At 45.1% G+C, this 23,807-nt stretch overlaps 1 protein-coding gene across 2 annotated transcripts in view; it reads right to left on the bottom strand.

Moving 5' to 3' along the window:
- TMEM175 (transmembrane protein 175) overlaps positions 1-20,848 on the bottom strand; it is a 39,666-nt gene extending 18,818 nt beyond the window's left edge. Inside the window, exons 1-5 of one of the 2 annotated variants that reach the window (XM_026663378.1) lie at positions 20,682-20,848; positions 18,407-18,445; positions 12,470-12,567; positions 7,675-7,726; positions 622-657 (exon numbers count right to left, since the gene is read on the bottom strand). In XM_026663378.1, coding sequence (XP_026519163.1) covers positions 622-657; positions 7,675-7,726; positions 12,470-12,567; positions 18,407-18,445; positions 20,682-20,822 — 366 coding nt within the window. In that variant the 5' untranslated portion in view covers positions 20,823-20,848. The remainder of the gene's footprint in view (positions 1-621; positions 658-7,674; positions 7,727-12,469; positions 12,568-18,406; positions 18,446-20,681) is intronic. The other variant, XM_026663379.1, reaches the window with a different exon arrangement.
- Between the last annotated feature and the right edge of the window lie 2,959 nt (positions 20,849-23,807).

Raw genomic sequence — 23,807 nt, 5'->3', positions numbered from 1 at the left:
AACATTCTGTTCGCTTTTTTGACTGCTGCTGCACATTGAGTGGATGTTTTCAGAGAACTATCCACAATGACTCCAAGATCTCTTCTTGAGCGGTAACAGCTAATTTAGACCCCATCATTTTCTATGTATAGTTGGGATTGTGTTTTCCAATGTGCATTACTTTGCATTTATCAACACTGAATTTCATCTGCCATTTTATAGCCCAGTCACCCAGTTTTCAGAGATCCTTTTGTAGCTCTTCACAGTCTGCCTGGAACTTAACTATCTTGAGTAGTTTTGTATCATCTGCAAATTTTGGCACCTCACTGTTTACCCCCTTTTCCAGATCATTTATGAATATGTTAAATAGGACTGGGCCCAGTGCAGACCCCTGGGGGACTCCACTATTTACATAGGATATATAGAGCTTGTGTGTGAAATTAATAAACTCAAAACAAGAAGCCCTAATCACGTTTTAATGTGTTCAGCTTTTAGGATTATCAGAAAAATAATACATATGCATTGCAGTGGGGTTCAGGTGTCGTAATAATGCTCTCTAGGATTTCTGAATGCTTTGATTAGGTATTTTTTAGAGTTAAAGCAGCCATATTAAACATGAATGAAAATGTAACACTTACTTACCGTGTATGGCAAGAAAGTTATGAGCATCATACATGCCTAGAAGGAAAGGGGAAAAAAGCATGTTTGAAACACAAGCTCGATTAAGTCCTGGGAGTCCATCACTGTTAGGGATGACACCAACAAATAAATAATTCTAATGCAGGCATTACCTCAAGAAAAATCATTTGTTCCTGAAGTTGCTACCTGAACCCTGCAGGAAATGGATCACTATGGAGCAGATGTAAGTGTTTTCTTAGGCCAAGTCTACATTATAAACTTACGTTGGTATAACTACGTCGCTCAGGGGTGGGGAATATCCACACCCCGAGCGACGCAGTTATACTGACCTCATCCGCGATGTAGACAGCGCTGTGTTGAGGGAAGGGCTTCTCTCATTGACATAGCTACCACCTCTCGCCGAGGTGGATTAACTACGCCAACGGGAGAAGCTCTCCAAATCAGCACAGTAGTGTCTTCACTGAAGTGCTCTAAGTGTAGACCTGCCCTAAGTCAGAGTATTCAACAGAGCTGACCTTTTGGCCTTGACACTTCAACTCCAGGCTTAGCAGTATTAGAATGTCTTTCATGGTTTTATACAGATCTATATTTTGTTTTTATAGCAGATCTATATTTAGTTTATGATCTTATTTCACTTCTTAGGCCTTCTAAAGTAGTAATGTAGAAATCTGATATTTCCCCCATGTTTCAAACATCTCTAATTTGAGCTGGTTGAAAGTAAACATCTATCTGATCCACAATGTTTCACATATGTATATAAAAAAAAGAAGCTAAAAAAAAAAGAGAACCTCAACCACATAAAGATGTATTGTATTAAAAGCTATGTAAGAAGAGGATTCAATGTCTTTACAATCCATGAATTCTTGAGGAATTGGTTCTGTTATCTTAGGCCTTGTCTACGCTGGCAAGTTTCTGCGCAGTAAAGCAGCTTTCTGCGTTGTAACTCCTGAGGTGTACACACTGCCAAGCCACTTAGCACACAGAAACTGCGCAGCTGCAGTGCTGTAAAAAAGCCATGACGAGAGGCTTACAGCTTTCTGTGCCAAGGCTACAGCGCCATGGTGCCATGCAGACACCCAGGTCGATTACAGCGTTGCGATTGGCCTCCGGGAGGTGTCCCACAATGCCTGTTCTCGCCTCTCTGGTCATCAGTTTGAACTCTACTGCCCTGCCCACAGGTGACCAACTGTGAGCTCCACCCCTTAAATTCCTTGGGAATTTTGAAAGTCCTCTTCCTGTTTGCTCGGTGACGCGTGCAGTGCTCTCAGCACATCTTTCCAGGTGATCACGCTTGCTCCACGCACCAGGCGATCCCCCGCTTGGAGCAATGCCGAGCTGCTGGACCTCATCAGCATTTGGGGAGGGGAGGCTGTGCAGTCCCAGCTGCGCTCCAGCCGTCGGAATTATACCTACGGACAGATTTCCCGATGCATGACAGAAAGGGGCCATGACCGGGACACATTGCAGTGCAGGGTCAAAGTGAAGGAGCTGCAGAACGCCTACCACAAGGCATGGGAGGCAAACCGCCGCTCCGGTGCTGCACACACGAGCTGCCGGCTCTACAAAGAGCTGGACGTGATCACAGTGCAGGTGGGGTCGCCACTGAGTAAGGCCACTGTGGATATTTCGGTGGCTTGTGTGCCAGTCGAGAATGGACTGAGCCCGGAGGAGGAAATCTTGGACGAGGATGTGGAGGGAGAGGGGGACCCAGAGGCAGAGGACTCAGAGGTCAGAGGTGCATGCAGCCAGGAGCTCTTCTCTACCCCAGGAGGCTAGCCAGTCACAGCTGTCAGATCTTGGCAAAGCGCAAACAGGACAGGAGGCCCCTGATAAGTGGCTTTGATTTTGGGAATTGCTGAAGCGAGTTGCTGAGGGCAGGAGGGTTGCAGAAAACAGGCTTGTGTCTGTATGATGCGCGTACCACCACATGCCTAGTCTGAGCGGCAGACAGGGTGTTGATTGACTCCCTCACTTCACGGGAATCTGCCTCAGATCTCCACAAAACTCTCATGGAGATATTGGGCAATCCGCTGCCGCAGGTTTTTTGGCAGAGCTGCTTTGTTTCTTGCCCTATTAAGGGTAACTTTCCCGCGGCACTCTGCTGTCACGGGGGCGCAGGGGGGACCATTGCTGCACACAGGCGAGCCGCAAAAGGGCCAGGGCGGAAGCGGCAGTCTTGGAGAAGACCCTCCCTTGATTCCCTGCTCACCCTCAGCAGCGAAATATCTTCCATAATGAACACAGCCTGTGGAAAATGTGGGGACAGTAATGATTATAAGGCCCCTCCTACAGTGCTGGCTCTCCCCAAGAGCCACGTGCCCAGTACGGTCCTGGAACACTGAATTTCCCTGCGCCTGAGGCTACTCACCATTTTGGGGGTTTTGTGGCTCATGTGTGCTTGCCTGGGGTCAGCCAGTTAGTGATAGGTACGTGAATAATGGCTGTATTTTAAATCACTGAATCAGTGGTCTGCGTTTCGCAAAGAATGCTGCTTCTGTAAAATGTTGCGTTTTGGCTTCACAGAGATGACCTTGGGAGCCCAGCCTCCCTCTTTGTTATCGCTGGCTGAACGGCTGTGCAGAATTAGAAAGCGACCACGAAGAACTAAAGAGGACTTTCTGCGTGATGTTATGATGCACTCCGTGGCCGAAAAAACAAGAATTGAAGGAGTGGCAGGACAGCGAGAAGAGGGACCGAAAGGAGAATGCGGCGCGCCAGAATGAAGCCACGGAGCGGCTCTTAAACGTTATGGAGCGCCAAGCGGACACGCTCCAGGTGCTATTAGCACAGCAAACCGAGCATCTCTGCACCCGCCCTCCCCTGCAGCCACTGTCGCAAAACTCTTTGCCATGCGCCCCCCAGACACTGCCAACACACTCTTATCAACCTCCTGGCTCCAGTCTGTACCTGCTGCATTCCACCCCTGCCCAGTCACAGTACAGCCCTGCGGACTCCCAGTGCCCACTGCACTCACACCCGTCCCTCTGCAGTTTAGCCCTGCTGAAATACAGTACCCGCTGTACTGTACTCCACAGGAGAAGGATGGATAGGATACCTGGACATACACAAATCTTTAACCGTTCCGGGACCCCACCTCTTCTTGGGACCCTCCCTTCCCCCTTCCCCTTCAGTGCTGATGTGTGGGGTTTTTTTGTTTGTCTCTCGCCTCCGGTTGTCGTTGTTTATTAAAAGAATTATTTTGGTTTGAAAACAATCTTTATTATATGAATTGAAAGCAAACAGAGCCCTGCAAAGCAACAGGCAATTTTCTTAACCCTTCATAGTGCATTGTCTGCACCAATCACAATCACCTCCTAGCATTACAAGCACTGCACTCCCGAGCATAGCAACAAATATTAGTGGCTTTCAGTTTCAAATTGCTGCCTCAAGGCATCCTTGATCCTTATGGCCCCACACTGCACCCCTTTAATAGCGCTGCTCTCTGGCTGTTCAAATTCAGCCTCCAGGTGCTGAGCCTCAGTAGTCCAGCCCTGCGTGAAACTTTCACCCTTCCCTTCACAAATATTATGGAGCGTATAGCGCTGCTGTCAAGGTATCCTGTAAATGGCTTCATAAGCCACGGCATTAAGGGGTAGGCAGGGTCTCTTAGGATCACAATGGGCATTTCAACTTCCCCTACGGTGATCTTCTGGTCCAGGAAGAAAGTCCTCACTTGCAGCTTCCTGAACAGGCCAGTGTTCCAAAAGATGTGTGCGTCATGTACATTTCCAGACCAGCCTGCGTTAATGTCCATGAAACGCCCACGGTGATCCACAAGCACCTGGAGAACCATTGAGAAATACCCCTTCTGATTAATGTACTCAGTGGCTAGATGGTCTGGTGCCAGAATTGGAATATGCGTCCCATCTATCACCCCTCCGCAGTTAGGGAAACCCATTTGTGCAAAGCCAGCCACAATGTCACGCACGTTGCCCAGAGTCACATTCTTTCGGAGCAGGATGCGATTAATGGCCCTGCACACTTCCGTCAACACGAGTCCAATGGTCGACTTTCCCACTCCGAACTGGTTAGCGACCGATCGGTAGCAGTCTGGAGTAGCAGCTTCCACAGTGCAATCGCCACGTGCTTCTTCTACGGCAGGGCAGCTCTCATTCTAGTGTCCTTGTGCCACAAGGCTGGGGAAAGCTCATCACACAGTCCCATGAATGTGGCTTTCCTCATCCGAAAGTTCTGCAGCCACCGCTCGTCATCCCAGATGTGCATGATGATGTGATCCCACCACTCAGCGCTTGTTTCCTGAGCCCAAAAGCGGCGTTCCACTGTGGTCAGCACCTCCGTGAATGCCACAAGCAATCTCGCGTCATAGCTACTATGCGTGGTGAGATCAATGTCGAACTGCTCTTGCCTTTGTAGTTTAAGGAATAACTTCACTGCCACTCATGACATGTTCGTGAGAGCGAGCAGCATATTGGTTAACAGCGCGGGATCCATTCCTGCAGACTGAAGAGGCAGAGCAGAGTGCGCAGTATACAAACCGTTGAAAGATGGTGCCAAATGCAGACGGAAGCACAGGGATTGCTGGGATGTGAAACACCCAGGATGCCCTGCAACCCCCTCCGCCTCCCCACAAGTCTTAGTGGCAGAAGAGGAAGAGATGCTCTGTGGGATAGCTGCCCAGAGTGCACCGCTCTGAATACTGCTGCAAGTGCCGCAAGTGTGAACATGCTAGTACGCAGGCAGCTGACAGTGTGAACACACAACAGCGGTTTCCCTTCTGCGCTCTCTGAGCGGCGCTGGAACTGCCAGCGCTGTAACTCTGCCAGTGTAGACATACCCTAATGGTATTTAAAGTCAGTTTGTTGTATGCAGAATCATTTTAAAATTTCTATTTCATTAAATATTGTGACATGCGGACTGTAAACTAAAGGGGTTTAAAACAATAGAATAAAGCAGTGGTCTCCAACTTTTTTATGCACAAGATCACTTTTTGAATTTAAGATCAACCCAGGATCTACTCTGCCCCTTCCCCCTTCCCTCCGTCGCTCGCTCTCCCCGACCCTCACTCACTTTCACCGGGCTGGGGCAGGGGGTTGGGGTGCAGGAGGGGGTGCAGCTCTGGGCTGGGGCCGAGTGGTTCGGAGTGTGGGAGGGGGTTCCGGGCTGAACCTGGGGCAGAGGGTTGTGGTGCAGGAGAGGGTGAGGGGTGCAGGCTCCGGCTAGGAGGTGCTTACCACAGGTGGCTCCCGGTCAGCAGTGCAGCGCTGCCTGCCTGCCCTGGCCCCACGTTGCTCCCGAAAGCGGCTGGCTGCTGGTATGTCTATGTGGCCCCTGAAGGGGATGGGGGGACAGCAGGTCTCCATGCGCTGCCCGCACCCGCTAGCGCCTCCTCCGCAGCTCCCATTGGCCAGGAACCACAGGGATGATGCTGAGGGCGGGAGCAATGCACAGAGCCGCCTCACCGCGCCCCTGCCAGGGACTGCAGAGACGTGCCAGCAGTCAGCCGCTTCCGGGAGAGGCGTGGGGCCAGAGCAGGCAGCCATGAAAGACAGGATAAATTCATCACTCCTCCCACTAGAGGGCAGCATCCCCACAATAACAATACAGCTATTACAGTGTTATTCGTTAAAGAAAACTCTCCAAACATGCCAACAAGTAAACCAATAACTTTTAAGGTATTATCTTTAAACTAAAATAAGATTTAGGATAAATGTAAAGCTCATAAAAATGGTTCAAGAACCCAAGTGGTCACTCAGTAGTAGACAGCTTTAAAAAAAAAAAAAAAACAACCTACAATTAATCCTGTACTTCAAATATTCATATTTAAATATGAGTTTTTGAAAAAACTGAATAGAAATCGGCTCCAAGCCATTACCTGTGATCTAAACCCACTCTCAGGGCATTGGACAAGGTGAAATCCTGATTTCTACAGTTTGGGCTCATTTCTTCTATCCAGAGATAGGAGTCCAGCAAGCATATAGACCATTAGAGACAAGAGCTTCCTTCAGAATTCCCCTCTTGACTTACCTCAGATGCACTCCAGACTAACCTGCTACTAAACATTTCTTCAGCTTATGGCTGAATTTCTCTAGGCAATTTCAGTTTCTCTTACAGCAGGGGTGGACAAACTTTTTGGCCCGAGGGCCACATCCCTGGGTGGGGAAATTGCATGCAGGGCCATGAATGTAGGGCTGGGGCAGGGTGGCGGGATAGAGTGCGAGGTGTGTGTGGGGGTGTGGTGTGCAGGAAGGTGCTCAGGGCAAGGGACTGGGGTGCAGGGTGCAGCAGAGGGCTCAGAGCAGGGGTGCAAGAGGTGTGGGCTCCGGCCCGGCGTTGCTTACTTTGAGCGACTCCGGGGTGGCAGCAGCGCACAGCGGGGCTAAGGCAGGCTCCCTGCCTGCCCTGGCCCCGCGCTGCTCCCGGAAGTGGCCAGCATGTCCAGCAGTGGCTCCTGGTTCCCCATTCCCGGCCAATGGGAGCTGTGGGGAGCGGTGCCTGCAGGTGAGGGCAGTGCACGGAGCCCTCTGCCCCCCTCCCCCAGGGGCCGCAGGGATGTGGTACCGGATGCTTCCGGGAGCAGCGCAGGGCCAGGGCAGGCAGGGAGCCTGCCTTAGCCCCGCTGCGCCACGGGGCTGGCAATCCCGCGGGCCGGATTGAAAGCCCTGATGGGCCGGATCTGGCCCATGGGCCGTAGTTTGCCCTTCTCTGCCTTACAGAAAAGGGAAATTAAGCTGCATGATTCTGCCTGTTTTCCTATTTGGCCAATTTAAACTACTCAGATTAAAAAGACCTTTGTTGACTGTATCTGGATACAAATATAACAAAAAGTGTAGCTCTATCAGCCTTTATACATCTCAACCTGCATTTGTTGGTTCAACTATAATATATGGAGATATACCTATCTCATAGAACTGGAAGGGACCTTGAAAGGTCATTGAGTCCTGTCCCCTGCCTTCACTAGCAGGACCAAGTATTGATTTTGCCTCAGATCCCTAAATGGCCCCCTCAAGGATTGAACTCTCAACCCTGGGTTTAGCAGGCCAATGCTCAAACCACTTAGCTATCCCTCCCCCCCAACTATGATTGATAGAGACTCACCAAATTTAGAAGGGCAAGAACATCATCTATAAGTTCTATCACCTGAAACAGTCTGCAAAAACAAGACAAAAAGCCATGAACCAACCTACTTATAAAAATAGGCATTGATAACATTATATCGTAAACACATTTCCAGTGTTCAGCAATTTATATAATAAACAGCGGTGGCAGCTAGCAATAACTATCTGTCTGACTGAAAAAACAAGTATCTGATGATCTGAAACATAAAAACATTTGTTTATTAAGAAAATAAAAATGCTAGATAAGGAAATCCAAATTCAATTGCTGAAGGGGTGGTTATTAGTGAATCATCGCTTTCTAATTTTTAAAGGGCAGTTGGGTCAGAAAGGAGACTATGTAAAATGGGCATTTTCTTACTCTATGGATGTTTCTTATGTCATTCTGAATCATATTTGTTTACTGAAATACATTTTCACTACTGCTGCAGAGCCAATACAGATGTGAAAAAGTGAGCTGAACTTTATTGACTCTCACATAAACAAAATTATTAACTGAGGCCGTAATCGTGCAAACATGTGAGTAACCCCACTGAAGTCAATGGATCTACTCATGTGCTTAAGTGGCCCTAAAACTCTGACTGTAGGGTCACAGTCTGTACTCATTTAAAACTCGTGAAATTCCACTGCAGACAACGGTGTTGCTCAAATGTGAACACAGGCAAATTTTCCCCAACAGAAACTTTGTTTACTGGTGATGCACGAACCAGAAAGAAGCCAGACTGATGTACATATTCCAAAATAAATTTGCAGGTGTGGCAGTTAGAATAAATGGTTTAATTTGCAAATAGAGCAAGGTTCATCTGGAAATCTTTGAGATCTCTGAATAGCATTTGAGTCATTTTTCAAAGTAGACCCAGATTATGAGGTTTTGTTAAATTCATCAGTTTCAGAATGTGCATGATCAGGGTAAGACGGTACAGCTCTGGGGTCCTAGGCTGGGGGCTGAAGTCTCTCTATTGTTGGTTCATGAGTGACTGGCAAAGGCATTCATGTAACTGCAGCTGGGTATGTCCCTGCCGGTGTAAATGTTTGTGCGAATGCCGGACCGGGAGGGAACCCAGGCTGCTGAGACAGGGCTCAACAGTACCCCAGTTCCAGATTGCACCCTGGAGAAGTCAGTCACCAAGATTTTATAGATCTCTATCATATCCCCCCTTAGTCTTCTCTTTTCCAAGCTGTAAAGTCCCAGTCTAATTAATATCTCCTCATACGGAAGCCGATCCATACCCCTAATCATTTTTGTTGCCCCTCTCTGCACCTTTTCCAATTCTAATATATCCTTTTTGAGATGGCGTGACCAGACTAGCAGGCAGTATTCAAGCTGTGGGTATATTACGGATTTATAGAGAGGCATTATGACATTTTCTGTCTTATTATCTATTACTTTCCCAATGGTTCCTAACATTGTTAGCTTTTTTGACTGCCACTAGACATTGTGCAGATGTTTTCAGAGAACTCTCCACAATGACTCCAAGATCTTTCTTGAGTGGTAACAGCTAATTATGTTTTTGTATGTACATGATTTTGTATGTACAGTCAGGACTGTGTTTTCCAGAGTGCATGACTTTGCATTTATCAACATTGACTTTCATCTGCCATTTTGTTGCCCAGTCACCCAGTTTTGTGAGATCACTTTGCCAGTCTGACCTGGGGAAAAATTCCTTCTGGACCCCAAATACGACAATCAGTTAGACCCTGGGCATGTGAGTGAGGCCTGGTCTACACTACGACTTTAATTCAGATTTAGCTGCGTTAATCCGAATTAACCCTTCACCCGTCCACACTACAGAGCCAGTTAATTCGAATTAAAGGGCACTTAAAATCGATTTCTGTACTCCACCTCGACGAGCGGAGTAGCGCCAAAATCGATTTTGTTAATTCGAATTAGGGTTAGTGTGGCCGCACACCACCGAATTACTGTGGTTAAATTAATGGGGTAGTGTGGCCGCACACCACCGAATTAATGTGGTTAAAAACCGAATTAATGTGCTTAGTGTGGCCGCGCACAATCAAATTTATACAACCTGTTTCCCAAATTCGAATTATCTAAATTCGGATTAATCCCGTAGTGTAGACATATCCTGAGTGAGACCCATCAGCTAGACACCTGGGAAAGAATTCACTGCAGTAACCCAGAGACCTCCCCATCTCGTGTCCCATCTCTGGCTGTTGGGGATTTTTCCTACTAGCAGATAGGCCACATGCTACAATAGGCAACCTCATCAGACCATACGATCCCCTCCATAAAACTCAGTCTTGAATCCAGTTAGGTTTTTTGCCCCCACTGTTCCCCTTGGAAGGCTGTTCCAGAACTTCACTCCTCTGATGGTTAGAAACTTTTATCTAATTTCAAGCCTGAATTTGTTGATGGCCAGTTTATAGCCATTTGTTCTTGTACCAGCATTGGCCCTTAACTGAAATAACTCCTCTCCCTCTCTGATGTCTTTATAGAGAGCAATCATCTCTTCCGTCAGCCTTCATTTGGTTAGGCTAAACAAGCTAAGCCCCTTAAGTCTCCTCCGTAAGGTAGGTTCTCTATTCCTCTGATCATCCTAGTAGCCCTTCTCTGTACCCGTTCCAGTTTGAATTCATGTTTCTTAAACATGGGAGACCAAAATTGCCCAAAGCATTCCAGGTGAGGTCTCACCAGTGCCTGGTATAATGGTACTAACACTTCTCTGTCTCTACTGGAAATACCTCGCCTGACGTGTCCTAGGACTGCATAATCCTTTTTCACAGCCGCATCACAGTGGCAGCTCAGAGTCAGCCTGTGATCAATCAATACACTCAGGACTTTCTCCTCTTCTGTTGTTTCCAACTGGTACATTTCCAGCTTATAGCAAAAATTCTTGTTGTTAGTCCCTAAGTGCATGACCTTGCCCTTTGAACTATAAAATTTCATCCCATTTGGATTACTTCAGTTTTCAAAGTCATCCAAATCTTACTGTATGATATTCAGGTCCTCCTCCGTATTGGCAATACCTCCCAACTTTATGTAATCCACACATTTTAGTAGCACAATCCCACTTTATGTGCCAAGGTCAGTAATAAAAATGTTAAACAAGACTGGTTCCAAGACCGATCCCTGAGGAACTCCACTAGTAGACTCCCTCCAATTTGAAAGCTCACCTTTCAGTATTACCCACTGTAGTCTCCCCTTTAACCAGCACCTCACCCACCTTTTAATTCTCGTATTAATCCCCATATTCTCCAATTTAACTAATAATTTCTTGTGCGGAACTGTATCAAATGATTTATTGAAATCAGGAGATTAGATCTACTGCATTTCCTTTGTCTAAAAAATAAGTTATCTTCTCAAAAAAAGAGATGAGGTTGGTTTGGCGCAATCTACCTTTTGTAAAATTATTTTGTATTTTATCCCAATTATCATCTACTTCTATGTCCTTAACTATTTTCTCCTTCAAAATCTGTTCCAAGACCTTGCATCCATTCATCATGACTAGATTGAAATGGCTGGTTTAAATAAAGATATGGCATTGGAAAAAATGCCCAACCAAGCATTCTGTAGTTGCAGTCATTTTATAGGCAAAGTATTACAGATGAGCCATAGGAAATCAAATCTTGTTAAGTTTCTCTATTTGAAAGGGAAGATTTTAGCATCTCGTAATTTGAGAAATTAGATATTTATTCAACCCACGTTTTCTTCACCCACATAGTATTCATTTTGTAGCCTTCCTAAAAGATGATAATTTAAAGAGGTTTAGTAATAAGTTTTACTTCTTATACGCATTCAAAAAGTGCCAATTATGATGGTATCAAAGCCTCAAGTAAGACAAACTGCAGTTATTTCACTAAGCTAATATCACTAGAAAAACAAGCAGCTGAATCAAGTTATTTTCATTGCTACTTAGTTACTATACATATTTACAGCACGTCACTGAGAAATTAGGAAAAAGCCTCAGGGAAAAATAGGACAAAATGTAGTTATATTCCCCTCCCAATCTGTTCAAGCCTTGGGGGGAGGGGGAAAGAAAGGGGGTTATGGTTCTTCTTTATCTTGAGCAGTGCCAAATCAAAGAAAACTGGTTTTGTTTAGACAAAATTAGGAAATAAACTCCAGCTAACCTGCCCTCAGTTAGAAAAGAAGCTCAGATGGTTAGAGTGGAAGAGAGAAGAAAGAGAAGACAAGGGAAAGGCTTCCTCATCAATTTCCTTTTAACAAAGCATGCTGGGAAGGGGCACAGTCTGTACCCCCTATAAAATGCAGATTCACCAATCTCTCACTCAGTTTTAAAGAATATGCTGTTGGGGAAAGAAGTGATGTTGTATGCATTGGAAAGGACAAACGTAAGCTCTAGACCAATTCTGCTGTTTGAATTCCTCTAACTATATATGTTAGAAATTATATTCTTAATGGAACAACTTGAATATTTTACAGTCTACAAACCTAAAATAGCTTGACTTTAAAGATACAGTATTTATTTTCCTTTACTTTGCTGCTACTGTGGTGGGTCAGACCTGTTGGTGATATTGAACAAGGAATTTTTGTACCTTCTGCCAATATTATCTAAAAAAAATTCCCAAACATCTCTTATCTTATGGTTTCTGTAGCTTTAAAAACCATTACAAAAAGATGGCTTAATATCAAATATTTTAATCCTCTTTGACTATAATTAAAACATTCTATCAGGACGCTCAGGGCAAATTTCCAGAAAAATGTGACATAGCATCTCTGGTCACTCACTTCCACTAAACTAATCTTGCTTTAGCTTCCTAGAAAGAATTAGACAAAAAAATGTTCCCCCTTTTCATACCTTACATGTGCTGCCCAAGCCACTGTTACTATTAAAAAAGTCATCAGGTAGACTGCTATTTTCGTTAGTAGAAGCTGTTGAACACTTTCACCTAGTTTCTGAAATAAAATACAGTGTTATTAATAGAAAAAGCACATCATTGCAAAATATAGACGTGAGGAATGTTACTCTAAAATCGCTAGCAATATCTGTAAACAAGTCATAGTTTCACAGTGCAGAATAAATTTTTGAGAACGTCTTGCCTGCTAAAATATAGATTTCTTCCAACCATTTCCATTTTCTGATTTATCATCCAGACAGTACCACAAAACAGAGTAGTGAGCTTATCAGACACTTGTAAGCCTTCTGGAATATCTGCTCCAATTACCTAGATGCCTGCATAAGATGTGCCAGGCTGTGGTATGCCAAATAAAAATAGGAACCATTGCTAAACAAACGTCTAGGGTTTTGGTACTGCTCACTTAAGGGGAAAGACAATCACTTGTGTTCACAGTTAAAGAAGCGTAACTATTAATCAAGCTGGCCTATTGTGTATCCTTCGTAAATTACTACACCTCTCTGTGCCTCCATTCCCACATCTATGAAAGGGGGACAATGATAATTATCTTCATAAAGCACTTTGAGTTTTACTGGTGAAAAGTGCTATACAAGAGTCTGGTATTATTACCTGTGCTAGGATGATCCTACATTGATTTAATGAAACGTATTTGTTAGCTGAATTGAAGATATCATTAGGGTTTTGGGGATTACTTAGATTACAGTTTCTGAGCGCAGTGAAATGGTTAAGAACTATAGGAATGGTTTGTTTTACTGACATCTAACCTGTCATTCTACCATATTTTAATTTATAGGATTCGCTTTTTAAAAAACCCTGAAAGATAACTGTCTGGAAATCATCAAAATACAACACCAAAACCAAACTCAAGATTTACCAGAGCGGTGTACTTCCAACACTACTTTATAGTGCAGAATGCTGGGGAATGAGAAAGTATGACATGTCCAAACTGTCTTTATTCCATACAACCTGCCTCAAAAAAATCCTCCATATCTTTTGACCCAGAACAATCTCAAACCAAGATCTATTGACACAGTGCAGCCAAGAGGATCTGAGCACCATCACTGCCAGGAGGAGTTGGAGATGGATCGGTCACGTGCTTCGGATGGAAACTGATTCCATCACCAGAGTAGCAATAAGATGGACACCTGAAGGCAAGCAAAAACACGGCACCCAAAAACAACATGGCGAAGAGCTGTGGAAGCTGAGCTAAAAAACCTGGGCAGAGCTGGGGAACCATCAAAAGACTTGCCAGACACAGACAGGAGTGGAGGAGCTTCATCGCTGCCCTAAATGCCAGTGGCGTAATAGGAACATGATGATGATGAAAGATAACTAATAGGATGGATACATACTGATAAGCATCTCTCTGCTGTTATACACTGTGTGTCTAACTTGGAACACAAGCTCTGCGTGGCAACGACTTGTCACTTTACTTGTTGCTATATCATCATGACCTCTGTGACATTGTGTGAAAAGGTATGGATTGATCCTTACATCCACCAATTTCTTAACTACTGTAGGCCCTTCAGCTTCACATACTGCCATAACTATTTCAGTAATCCTTATGGTCTCCATACACTAGGCACTGTATGGAGACATAGTGAGGCAGTCCCTGGCAGAGTTACAGTCTAAATAGACGAGATGAAGGGTAGGAAAGGAGACAGGCATGGAGGTGGAGTAACTTGCCCAAGGGCAGTAACAGAACTGAGAATAGGTTCTAGGTCTCCTGACTTCCTGCCTAATATCTGATTCACTAGACCATGATGCCTCTGGTCACTGTGACAGGACACTATTTCTGAGAGGTTTTGACCAGCAAATGTCCCTATTCAAAACTTTCCAAAGCTGGAATTTGGGGCAGGCATTCTTCAGAAGCCTCAGACATGTTTCCTTTCAGTGACTTGATTCCAGTATGTGAAGGAAGATGAAGTAGGGATGCAAGAGGCCAGAGGCCCCCAAACTGTCAAATGAGGACCCCAGAACCTGCTGGTCATGTATTGCTGGTTCCTCTACCTTATTTCCTACTGTTAACATATATTTAGCCAGTTAAGTTATTTAATGCAACTTCAATAGAAGTAATTTGCTGCAGTTGCCTAAGGAATATAGTGTGGCTGAGTGGGAAGGAAAGTGTCATAAGACAATCTTTAGTAAAATATGGTTCTTGCTATAAAAGTTTGACGATGCTGACACTACACAGTTCTATCTAGAAGGTCTGTTTTCATTATGGTTCAATTTTGAGCTTTCTAATCTAAAGACAATAAAATGCTAAATATGTCTTTACAACCTGAACTGCTAGGCCTCATTTGCTCACTGCTGTGTACAGGAGAACAGAAAACCAGACCATCTGATGTAAGGGCAAATCATTTCCTAAACCAAGGAAATGTTAATTAACAACCTAAACCCTAGTATTCAAAGTCCAAGAACTGATTTACCAGCTATATCTCTACTTCCCCAAAAAACTAAAACTTGATTTCCTTCTACTTACACTTATGGCCAAATATTGCTCTTAGTTACAATTCTGTAAATCTGGCAAAACTCCGCTGACTTAATAGTTTATTGATATTCACATCAGTGAAGGAGAGGAATTTGGGCCTGTTGATCTACAGCTGACTTCTGTAATCCTGGAGCCTTAAAATTCTTCCTGTCTTGAAGGATAGTACCTTCCTGGAGGAGGCTCATCCCTTGGGAATGTTAAGGCTTTACAATTGCAGTATTTCCTTTTCCAGCCACTTTTGCATCTGCCTCTATTGATTAAGCCTGAGTCCATTTTTTCTGCATTAGTAGCTATCCTATTCTGTTACTCTGCATTCCCATTATTTTACATAATTTAATGTCTTTAACCCATCCTTTTGATAAACATACACTTGTATTCTTTCCCTTTCTTTTAAGTGGTGAGTTCTATAGCTAACTTTACTAACACCTCCAGCAAACAAAATACCCTTTGACACATTAGTTGCCCTGTCATGTGCTTTCTCATCAATGGCCCTGTCCTTCTTGTAATGGGCCTAATCCTGAACATGCTGAATTCAATGGCAACCCAACCCTGAGCTCAATGGGTACAGAATCAAACTCTCTGACAGGCACTGCACTTTACCTTGGGACGTCAGCGTCAGAATCCCTTCCATTAAATTATCTTAACTTATATGGAAAGAACATAGTTGACCTTTTCTTTAATGCAAATACATCTTGCAGATCTTCTTAATGAATGTATGACTTTAGAGTGAATTTCTTATCTGAAAAATCATCTTTACATCAATAATTATTTATATTTAGCCTTAAGTTTTTTTTCTGACTAGGCATCTAATGGTTAGGTACCAATCTACTTGCATTATCTTACCTCAGAGAACCTATTTCTTGGCTTAAAGCTCCGTGCAGACACAAGGGTCTGCTTGCACTGATCTAATTGCAGGCTAAAGAAAGATCTAACTCAAGATATCACTTAATAAATGTTAAACTTAACTTTGTTTTGCTGTCATAACTTGTTTCATCCCAAAAACAGATTTGTACAAAAGGGGGACATTAACTGACAATTTTGTACAACCAATATTGGAGATAATTGGAGGTATAGTATGGTGAAAAGTACAAGCCTACTGGATAGAAATTATTTCATCTCAAAAGTATTACAAAAGGATGTGTGCTTAGACTATTTGTTAACTGCAGTCCTTAGATATGCTGCAATATGCTTTTTATACGAAGCACCTTATCCTACCAACACTCATGCAGATACATAACTCTGCTCATGCGACTGGTCACATTGATATTAATGGGACTAATCACAAGTGAAGTTACACACATATTTAAAGGATAAGGGGTTATTTTTATAGATGTCTCCATTAGCAAAACATGGAAGAGCATGCATTTTGAAATACAGATCCTCCTATTCTAGCCCAATGGAGGGTACCTGAGAAGTAACTCCACCAGGGAAAGCTTTTTACACTATAATCATGGGCAATACTCCCTGCCTGCTCTCTACAGGGAAAATGAGGGACAACACTAATTTGGTACCCTATTTTGAACTATACTAAGGTTCAATCCCCTAAGCGCTTACTACTAGATTTTAAGGCTTCGTGCTGTGAAACTTGCCAATGATTTCAGCAGGACTACTCCTGGTATGAAGTACTGTGCCTGGAAATAAATGTTTGTATGAAAGAGCTTCAACTCCACCATACAATAAATGAATATGCTAGCCAGAGTGGCTTAGGTGGAAGTTTATATCCTCAACTAAAGAGCATAGAAATAAAGACATTTCTATGAACCTTCATATGTGCTACCTAAATAGTCTAATACTGAACGTCTTTGATTTCCTACTTTTTTTTTTTTTTTTTACACCATGTGTCTTTGGTATATATTTAACTAAATTTACCACGTTAGTATTGTATTTTCTTTAGCCTCTCCTATTTCTTTCGAAATTATTTTGATTTGTAAGGATAAGGCCTTTTCCCGTAGCCATATTGTAAGGCCTATGGCCTTTGTTTGCAGCCATATTAGGAGGGCAGCAGCCATGAGCTAAGCAGCAAAAAGCCACATCCTCACATTCCGTCACATCCTCACATTCCATCTAAATTACATTAAAACAATGTAATATCGGACTATTAAGAAGGCGATCCTGTCCTAATAGTACCCGCCATCACCAGATAAAGAAACAGATCTTAAGATGGTTAAAGAAAACTTAGTTTGATAGCATTCTGTCTGGCAAGAAATTACTTATCAATAGTTGTGGTTGTGAAATCCTCATTTCTCTACTGTTTTGTCTTTATGGTCCCCACTTCTCTATTCTTTGTCTGTATGATCTCTGTCTGATTCTTTGATTGTTTCTGTCTGTTAAATAATTAATTTTGCTAGGTGTAAATCAATTAAGGTGGTGGGCTAGGATTGGTTAGAGAATTTTGTTACAATATGTTAGGATTGGTTAGTAAAATTTGAGTAAAACGATTAAGGTATAACTAAGCAGGACTCAAGTTTCACTATATAAACTGGGGTCCAAAAGGAAGTTCTTGGGAACCAACTCCAGGACACAGCCCCAAGATCAGCTGCTAGACCTTAACACCGTGCCAACCATACCATGCAGAAACTGGAGTCCCCCCGATGACCTGATCCTGATTGGCCATCAAGAAAGTTTATCTGCCTTATTGGAAGTGGTGAGCATTGTATGTTTAGTGTGTGCATTCTGTTTTGGAAATATTCATAAATAGAGGTTAAGTTGGATATTACTGTGTAAGGCTCTTTCACTGGTAAAAGACCCCGCAAACCCGCAGAGTGTAAGGTTATGCCCTGAGCCCACACAAGGGTAAGTGCCTAAATTAACAGGGTTACGCCTGAACCCTAGGAACTGGGTAAAGGTGGGTGCCCATAGATTGTGTGAGTAACAGAGAATTTTGTGCAGGTAACAGATTACATTAACCATTAAAGTGATTAATAATTTTGGGGAAAATAAATAGCTTCTAAAATATCTTCCAACTTCCATTATGCAGGCAGATTCTCCATCTCTTAATGTCTTCAAATCAAGACTGGATGTCTTTCTGGAAGATGTTATAGTCAGACAAGTTATTGGGCTCAATACAGAGGTAAAGTGAAATTCTGTGGCCTGTGTTATACAGGAGGCCAGACTAGATAATCTAATGGTTTTTTCTGACCTTGAAATATACTAATCTATAAAGCAATCATGTTTTTCTCTAATGAACCAAGTCTTTAGTACTTCAGTCCCTTCAGCTCCAGTTCAATAGTTCACCCATTAGAGAATGAATTACTGGTTTCATTTTTATTTACGGTTTTGTAACATCTTAACTGGAAAAAAACCCTGAACCTGGAAGTAAAATTGCAATGTCATCCTAATACTCACAGAGACAGAATAAACATGTAACAAAATACTAAATATACGATACCTGATCTGGATGTATCTTTGTGTGGGCCACAGGCAAAATCTGAAATAAGAAAATCACATTATTGGATGGAATATATAAGCCTCTCATTCTACTCTACTAGAAAATGAGCTTCATCGTACCAAAAAATATTTAAAATGACAGACAGATGTTCATATGAAATGATATAATGACTTGCAAGATGAGTGATTTGCTGACTGCTGATGGAATACACATTTATTTCCTGCAAAGTAGGGATAAAGCTCACTTGTCTTGATAAAGCAACTTTTACTTGAATTTGTTGATGTGAAAAACATTTGCATAACTTTTAAGTTGCTGGATTTAATTCCAATACTTCAGGTTTCAATGAAGTCTCATTATCTGTCTCACTAAAAGTAGTAAGGTTTTAAATGAATGTGATGTCTAAGGCATTTAAATTGCAATTAAAATTCAAGGTGGGTCCTAGATACTGTCATTATTTTAACCAATCCTACTTCCAGTGAAATGTAAAACATTTTGTATTAATACAAACTTTTTTTTTAAAATTAAAACTAAATACCACAGCACTTTAAATCCAAATGCCTGTAAGCACTATTGGCATTTAAAAATTCCAATATTGGTATTAATATTGCAACACCATGAACTGACCTGCTGTGTTGCTTTCCATCTCTAACAGAAAGACTATAATACAAAAAGTTGAAAGTTATTTGTATTATAGTGGCACCTAATCACCATTCTCATAAAGAAGTACTGTAATGGAAAACAATAGTCTGGGTTCACAAAATGAGAAAAGAAGGCATTTACTTAATTCTGTTGCTCTAATCTAATGGGAGCAACAGTTTTTAAAGCAAAGTAAAATTGACTATTTGGTCTTTTCTCTAGACTGCCCCATTAACCTTACTGGGAGTCAGAAGCAAAGCCAGATAAGAATGTACTCCTTTGTATATACATGTACTGTACCCTGTATACGTTTCTGACCAATAACTTCCCTTTCTCTAAGACTAATACTGCCATCTCTTTAAGGTGTACAACTGTACATGCAGAATTCTAATTTCTCTGCTTTTCCCCAGGAACATTGGATGTCTATGCACTGGACCATGCTAGATAACACTTTGCACATATACGGGGCTTTTATCTTCAAAGTTCTGTACAGACATCATCCATTATGTACAGTCTGTCTCCCCTAGCACTGTGATACCTGGGCACCTTGGCTAAGCAGTGTCCTGCAGGAATTTTGAAAAGAAGCTGAACCAACCAAGTGACAACTGACCATTGACCAACAAATGATAGGTAAGCTTGGGCTACTGGAGATTACATATTTTCTTAACTGTATTACGCATGTATATGTAACTTATATGGTGTCTCTCCCTCACTCCTATTGCCTTAAAATGTAATCACTTTGGGGCAGAGACCGTGGTGGCCTGTATATCTGAACAGCACTCAGCACAATGGGGCTCCAATCCTGACACCAGCCTCTGGGTGCTAATACAATAAAAATAATACATTGTGAAGAGCTTGGGGCCTCTTTTTGCTCTACACCCACACCTGGACAGTTGCTTAAATAGGGACACTATTCAAAATGGGTTTGCTCTGAAGCTGCTCCTTCTTAGAGAACAATGGAGAGGGTGAAAGGCGGGTGGTTGGGGGGGGATAAGGGATGGGGACTCAAGATGGAGTGGGGATAGGTAAGAGCACGAAGGGGCAGTGAAACAGGTCCAAGGGGGTGAGGCCAAATAAGAGAGAGGATTCCAGGAGATAGGGGCTCAAACGGGAGCGAAGGAGTGGGGGCAAAGAGAAGGGGGCGAGGGTAGTCTGCAGGGGTGGGGCAAAGGGGGGCAGATGCTGGAGGTACTTGGGGCAGCGGCACTCTGGGAGAAGGGGCAGAGGAGTCAGGTAGCGGGGACACTCTGGGGGTGTGGAGTAGGGGCTGGTGCTAGGGCACTTCGTGGGCAAGGTGGAGGGAGCACTCGGGACAGTCTCCGGGAGACGGGGCAGAGGGAGGTGGAGATGGGGGCACTCAGGGGGGTGGGTGAACTCCTAGAGAGGACAGAGGGGGCGGGGCACTCCAGAGGGTGGGGGGCAGGGGCACTCCAAGAGGGGGGATCGGGGGTCGCTCTAGGAGGGCGGGCGGCGGGAGGGGGGTGTCGGGACGGGGGTCACTCTAGGAGGGCGGGCGGGCGGGCGGGCGGCGGGAGGGGGGGCCCGGCCGGGGGCCGCGCTCGGGGGGCGGGCGGCGGCGGGAGGGGGCTCCCCCAGGGCAGGGCTCGGCGCCGCGCGGGCCCCGGCCGCACTCACGCACCATGACGGTGGCGATGATGGAGAGCAGCGCGTCGCTATAGGCCAGGAGCCGGTGCGAGGCCTGGGTGCTGCCCAGCTCCCCGCTGTGCCGCGGGGGGCCCGGGGCCGCCTCCCCCTCCGCCTGGGGCCGTGGCGCGGACATGTGGGTCCCGGGCGGAGCCGCGTCCTGCCGCCACCTGGAAAGGGGAGGAGTGGGGGGAGGGGAGTGATATAAGCCCGGCCCCTTACGACGGCGTGACACACACCCCTCTCCCGCGGGCCAGGCGCAGAGCGCGGGCAAGGGAAGGGGAGAGAGAGCCGCTCAGAGCTGGGGGTGAGGGTGGGTACAGGCAGAGCTGGGTCTCGGGGGGGGGGGGTCTCGGGGGGGGGGGGGGGGCGGTACAGGCAGAGCTGGGTCTCTGGGGGTGCGTGAGGAGAGCTCTAGTTCCTAGGGGTCAGGAGACAGAGCAAGCAAGGCCTGGTGAGAAGGGGGACAGGTTATAAGTGAACCCTGTTGCATAGAACAGCGAGACAGCCAGGGGGAGCAGTGTGTCTGGGAGTTTTTGTTGTTTTTTTGCTTCCTGCGTGCTCAAAAATTTTTTACTGATAGGGGTGCATGATCAAAAAAGTTTGGAGACCACTGCTCTAGGGAAGAGGGCTGGGAAAGTAGCCAGGGATGGGCTGTGTCCAGAGGCCTAGACAAGGCCAGAGACTAGAAATGAACCAAGATGCAGCTGGGACTCTCACCTTGAGGAGTGTCTCCTTCAGCAGTAAAGCAGTAGTTTCTTAACATTATGTCAGAAATAAGAAGTCATGCATATAACAAGCTTAGTGAATAGTGTATCCTTATATATTATCTTTATATACGGATATATATATAAAGATGATGAAGCTATCCAGTGTTCCCTTTGTTGCATCTTTCCCATTGTTCCCCTTATTGCATCCTTCTTTTAAATTAGAATGTCAACTCTGCTTTGTACAGTGTGCAGTAGGGCCCAGTCCTGACTGGGGGTCTTTGGGATGGCCATAATACTGGTAATATATTTAAACTTTTTGTTATGGTGTGCTGGAGTAGAATTGGATGAGTTGCTGGCAGAGGCGTAGCGAGCGCCCTCCGTACCCTCCGACCGGAGGGGGCCCCGCAAGGAAGGGAGCCCCTAAAAGTGGCAAAATAAATACCGCATTCCAGTTTCTGCATTGTAAGGGGTCCCGCCCGGACATATGTTCAGAGGGGGCCACCGTTCGGAGGGGGCCACGTTCTTTGTTGCTACGGCCCTGGTTGCTGGGTACTATGAGACTTGTTCATATGGTGTTGCAGGTTTATGTAAATGGCTGTAGCTCTTGTAAGCTTGTGTTTAACTCTTGTGTAGCAAGTAATATGTGGCTCTTTGTAGTGAAAAATTATGTTAGTGTTCTACAAGACTGGAACGTGGTCACTTGAATAAAATTATAAGCTGTTTTTAAACTATAAATATATATTTCTGCAAATTTTATGCCTCAGAATTGAGGCTGGGGTAGCGTAAGCTGAGTAGAATGAAATACAAATACTATCTAAAGGCTACTGCTATCTATTTTGGGGAGAAGTTGAAAACTGGGTTTATGTTTGGGGAGATAGCTTCAACCATAAGTATGGAATAGTTCTAATCTGAGAAATGAGAGTATAAAAAGCTGCATTTTCACTGCTGCCTCTGTGGATTCATTCATAACTATTCTATTTAATGCACATAAGATCAGATTACTTTTTACTCCTGCAGAACACAGTTCTAGCAAAATGAAGTGGTTGGTTTATCAGCAGAGTTAAATTCTGTAAGCACCATTGCCTGTGCAATCACACTATCTTCATTATTTCTTTGCCGCCCCACTTAAAGCTATAGGTTACACAGGTATTATTGAAGGCAACATTTTCTCTGCAGAATCTGTTGCTGGTGGTGATGGATGAAGAAAATAATCTTTCACTTCATTAGACTGAACTTGAAGAGCCGAATTGGAGAACAGGTGTCAACTGAGCTAATGTGACATGGAAGTTACTGAGACAAACATAGAATAGGGTTGCCAGGTGTCTGGTTTTCGACCGGAACGCCCGGTCGAAAAAGGACCCTGGTGGCGCTGGTCAGGACCGCCGACCGGGCCGTTAAAAGTCCGGACAGCGGTGCTGCAGGGCTAAGGCAGGTTAGTCCCTACCTGTCCTGGCACCGTGCTGCAGCCGGAAGCTGCCCGCTGGTCCAGCTCCTAGGCTGGGGGGCCATGGGGTTCAGCGCACTGCCCAAGCACTGGCTGCGCACTCCCATTGGCTGAGAACCGTGGCCAATGGGAGTGTCAGGGGAGGTGTCTGCGGGCGAGAGCAGCATGTGGAGTCTTCTTCCTCCCCACCCCCCAGCACCTAAGAGCCGGACCTGCTAGCCAGCTCTGGGGCACAGCACAGTGCCAAGACAGGCAGGGAGTCGCCTGAGGTAAGCCTGCACCCCAAGCCCCAACTCCCAGCCCTGAGCCCCTCCAAACCCAGAACCCCCTCCTGCATCCCAAACCCCTCATCCTCACCCCCAGTCCAGAGCCCGTGCCCCCCTCCCACACCCCAACTCTGCACCTCAACCCGCAGTCCCCTCCCACACTCTGAATCCCTCACCCTCACCCCCAGGCTGGAGCACCCTCCTGCACCCCAAACCCTCATCCCCAGCCCCACCCCAGAGCCCGCACCCCCAGCCAGAGCCCTCACCCGCTCCTGCACCCCAACCCCAATTTTCTGAGCATTCATGTCCCGCCATAAAATTTCTATTCCCAGATGTGGCCCTCGGGCCAAAAAGATTGTTCACCCCCTCCTGCACCCCAACTCACTGCCCCAGCCCAGAGCCTCCTTCTGCACCCTGAACCCCTCATTTCTGGCCCCACTCTGGAGCCTGCACCCCCAGTTAGAGCCCTCACCCCTTCCTGCACTCTAGCCCCCTGCCCCAGCCCAGTGAAAGTGAGTGAACATGGGGGAGAGCGAGCCACTGAGTGAGGGGGAATGTAGAGAGTGGGGGTGGGGCCTTGGGCAAGGGGCAGGGAAGGGCGGGTCCTAGGAAGGGGTGGGGTGAGGATGTTTGGTTTTGTGTTAAGAGAAAGTTGCCAACCCTAACAGAGAACCATTTCTACAGTAATGTCTCAGAATAGG

Source organism: Terrapene carolina, unplaced genomic scaffold (genome assembly GCF_002925995.2).
Source record: "Terrapene carolina triunguis isolate 2854851 unplaced genomic scaffold, T_m_triunguis-2.0 Scaffold33392, whole genome shotgun sequence".
In the NCBI taxonomy this organism is placed as follows: domain Eukaryota; kingdom Metazoa; phylum Chordata; order Testudines; family Emydidae; genus Terrapene; species Terrapene triunguis.
The sequence above is the reverse complement of the archived record's forward strand: the minus strand, read 5'-3'. Positions and strand labels throughout refer to the sequence as shown.